Below are 1,133 nucleotides of genomic sequence, written 5' to 3'. Positions count from 1 at the left end.
CTGACTTTCTTTATTAAGGGAGGGAGGCCGTCGGGGGCGGTGGAAAGCTGCAGAAAGCTTTGGGGCTGGAGGTGATCCTTCGAAGGTCTTCCGATTCCTGGCAGATCCGCTTGGCTCACCCGGAAGGCTTTGAGAAGGAGAGGTCTGGGCTCTGGGGCAACCTCCCCGCCCCCAGCTCTAAAGGCATCCCACCTTTGGATTTCACCACCGGTTGCCTTGGTTACGGGCATTGCTCAGCTTGAGGAATGTCCACGATCTTCTCTGGGGAGAATCCCAGTCTCTCAGCCATCTTCTTGAACTTTTCTTTGCTGTCGTCTGAGGGCTCTCTGAGCCTGCTTTCCATCTGGAGAACTTGGAGCTGCTGTCTTGTAGCGTAGTAAATGCAGGAGGCCTCGTAATCACACTCCACAAAGCGAACGGTGCTATTCCCACCTGTAAATATCCCGGGCTGTTCAGTCTGCCTGAGGATGAAGTTCTCCTTGAAACACTCTCCATCAAAGATGAACTCCACTTTGACGTTCAAACTTTCGCTGTCCAGAGGTGTGATGTCTCTTCCTACTGCAGCCATCTTGTTCACCTCCCCAAAATTCATTACCAGCTGAACAGGATACCATCTTCCCTTGAGCTTCTCCACATCTACGTCAGGCTGAATGGGAATGTCGGCTTCCGTGCGGCAAAGGCTGGCCAAGGCCAGCCAAAAGAGCAGCAGCCCAGTTCTCATCCTGGCTTGTTGAAGGGAGGTTTCTGATGCCACTCAGCACAGTCTGCTCTCGGACAGGCCATTTGCTTTATACCTTTCTGCTAATCTGGTGGGGGTTCAGCAGAGCAATTCCATCTCACCCCCAGGGAAATCTGGAGGAAGGAAAATGAGACATTAGAAGGGTTCCACTGGTGCCCCAGGCTGAAATCTCGAGGAACATTGTGCCCATTGCAAACTGGGCAGAAAGAGACCTGCTCTGGCCAAGGTGTTCCCTGCCAGAATAAAAAAGAGTGGGTGCAAGTTATCTTAAACCGCACCCTTGAGCAGTGGTGTGCCAACAGCAGGACGGGGGCAGTCCACCCCAGGTGCAGGCAATAAAGCCAGCTTCGGAGTAAATCAAAAGCCAAAAACACACACGCTTGCAACTGGGACG

General features: G+C 52.8%; 1 protein-coding gene across 1 annotated transcript; it reads right to left on the bottom strand.

The window, feature by feature from the left end:
* Positions 1-220: 220 nt before the first annotated feature.
* Positions 221-721, bottom strand: LOC117798675 (epididymal secretory protein 4-like). Its single transcript, XM_034651136.1, has one exon. It carries the CDS (start codon positions 719-721, stop codon positions 221-223), a length of 501 nt encoding a protein of 166 aa, XP_034507027.1.
* Between the last annotated feature and the right edge of the window lie 412 nt (positions 722-1,133).

The sequence above is a fragment of the Ailuropoda melanoleuca genome, unplaced genomic scaffold (assembly GCF_002007445.2).
Source record: "Ailuropoda melanoleuca isolate Jingjing unplaced genomic scaffold, ASM200744v2 unplaced-scaffold32750, whole genome shotgun sequence".
Classification (NCBI taxonomy): domain Eukaryota; kingdom Metazoa; phylum Chordata; class Mammalia; order Carnivora; family Ursidae; genus Ailuropoda; species Ailuropoda melanoleuca.
The sequence above is the reverse complement of the archived record's forward strand: the minus strand, read 5'-3'. Positions and strand labels throughout refer to the sequence as shown.

What these genes read in the sequence shown, in the direction of transcription:
- LOC117798675 (XM_034651136.1), bottom strand. Translation starts at nt 721, where the DNA reads ATGAGAACTGGGCTGCTGCTCTTTTGGCTGGCCTTGGCCAGCCTTTGC.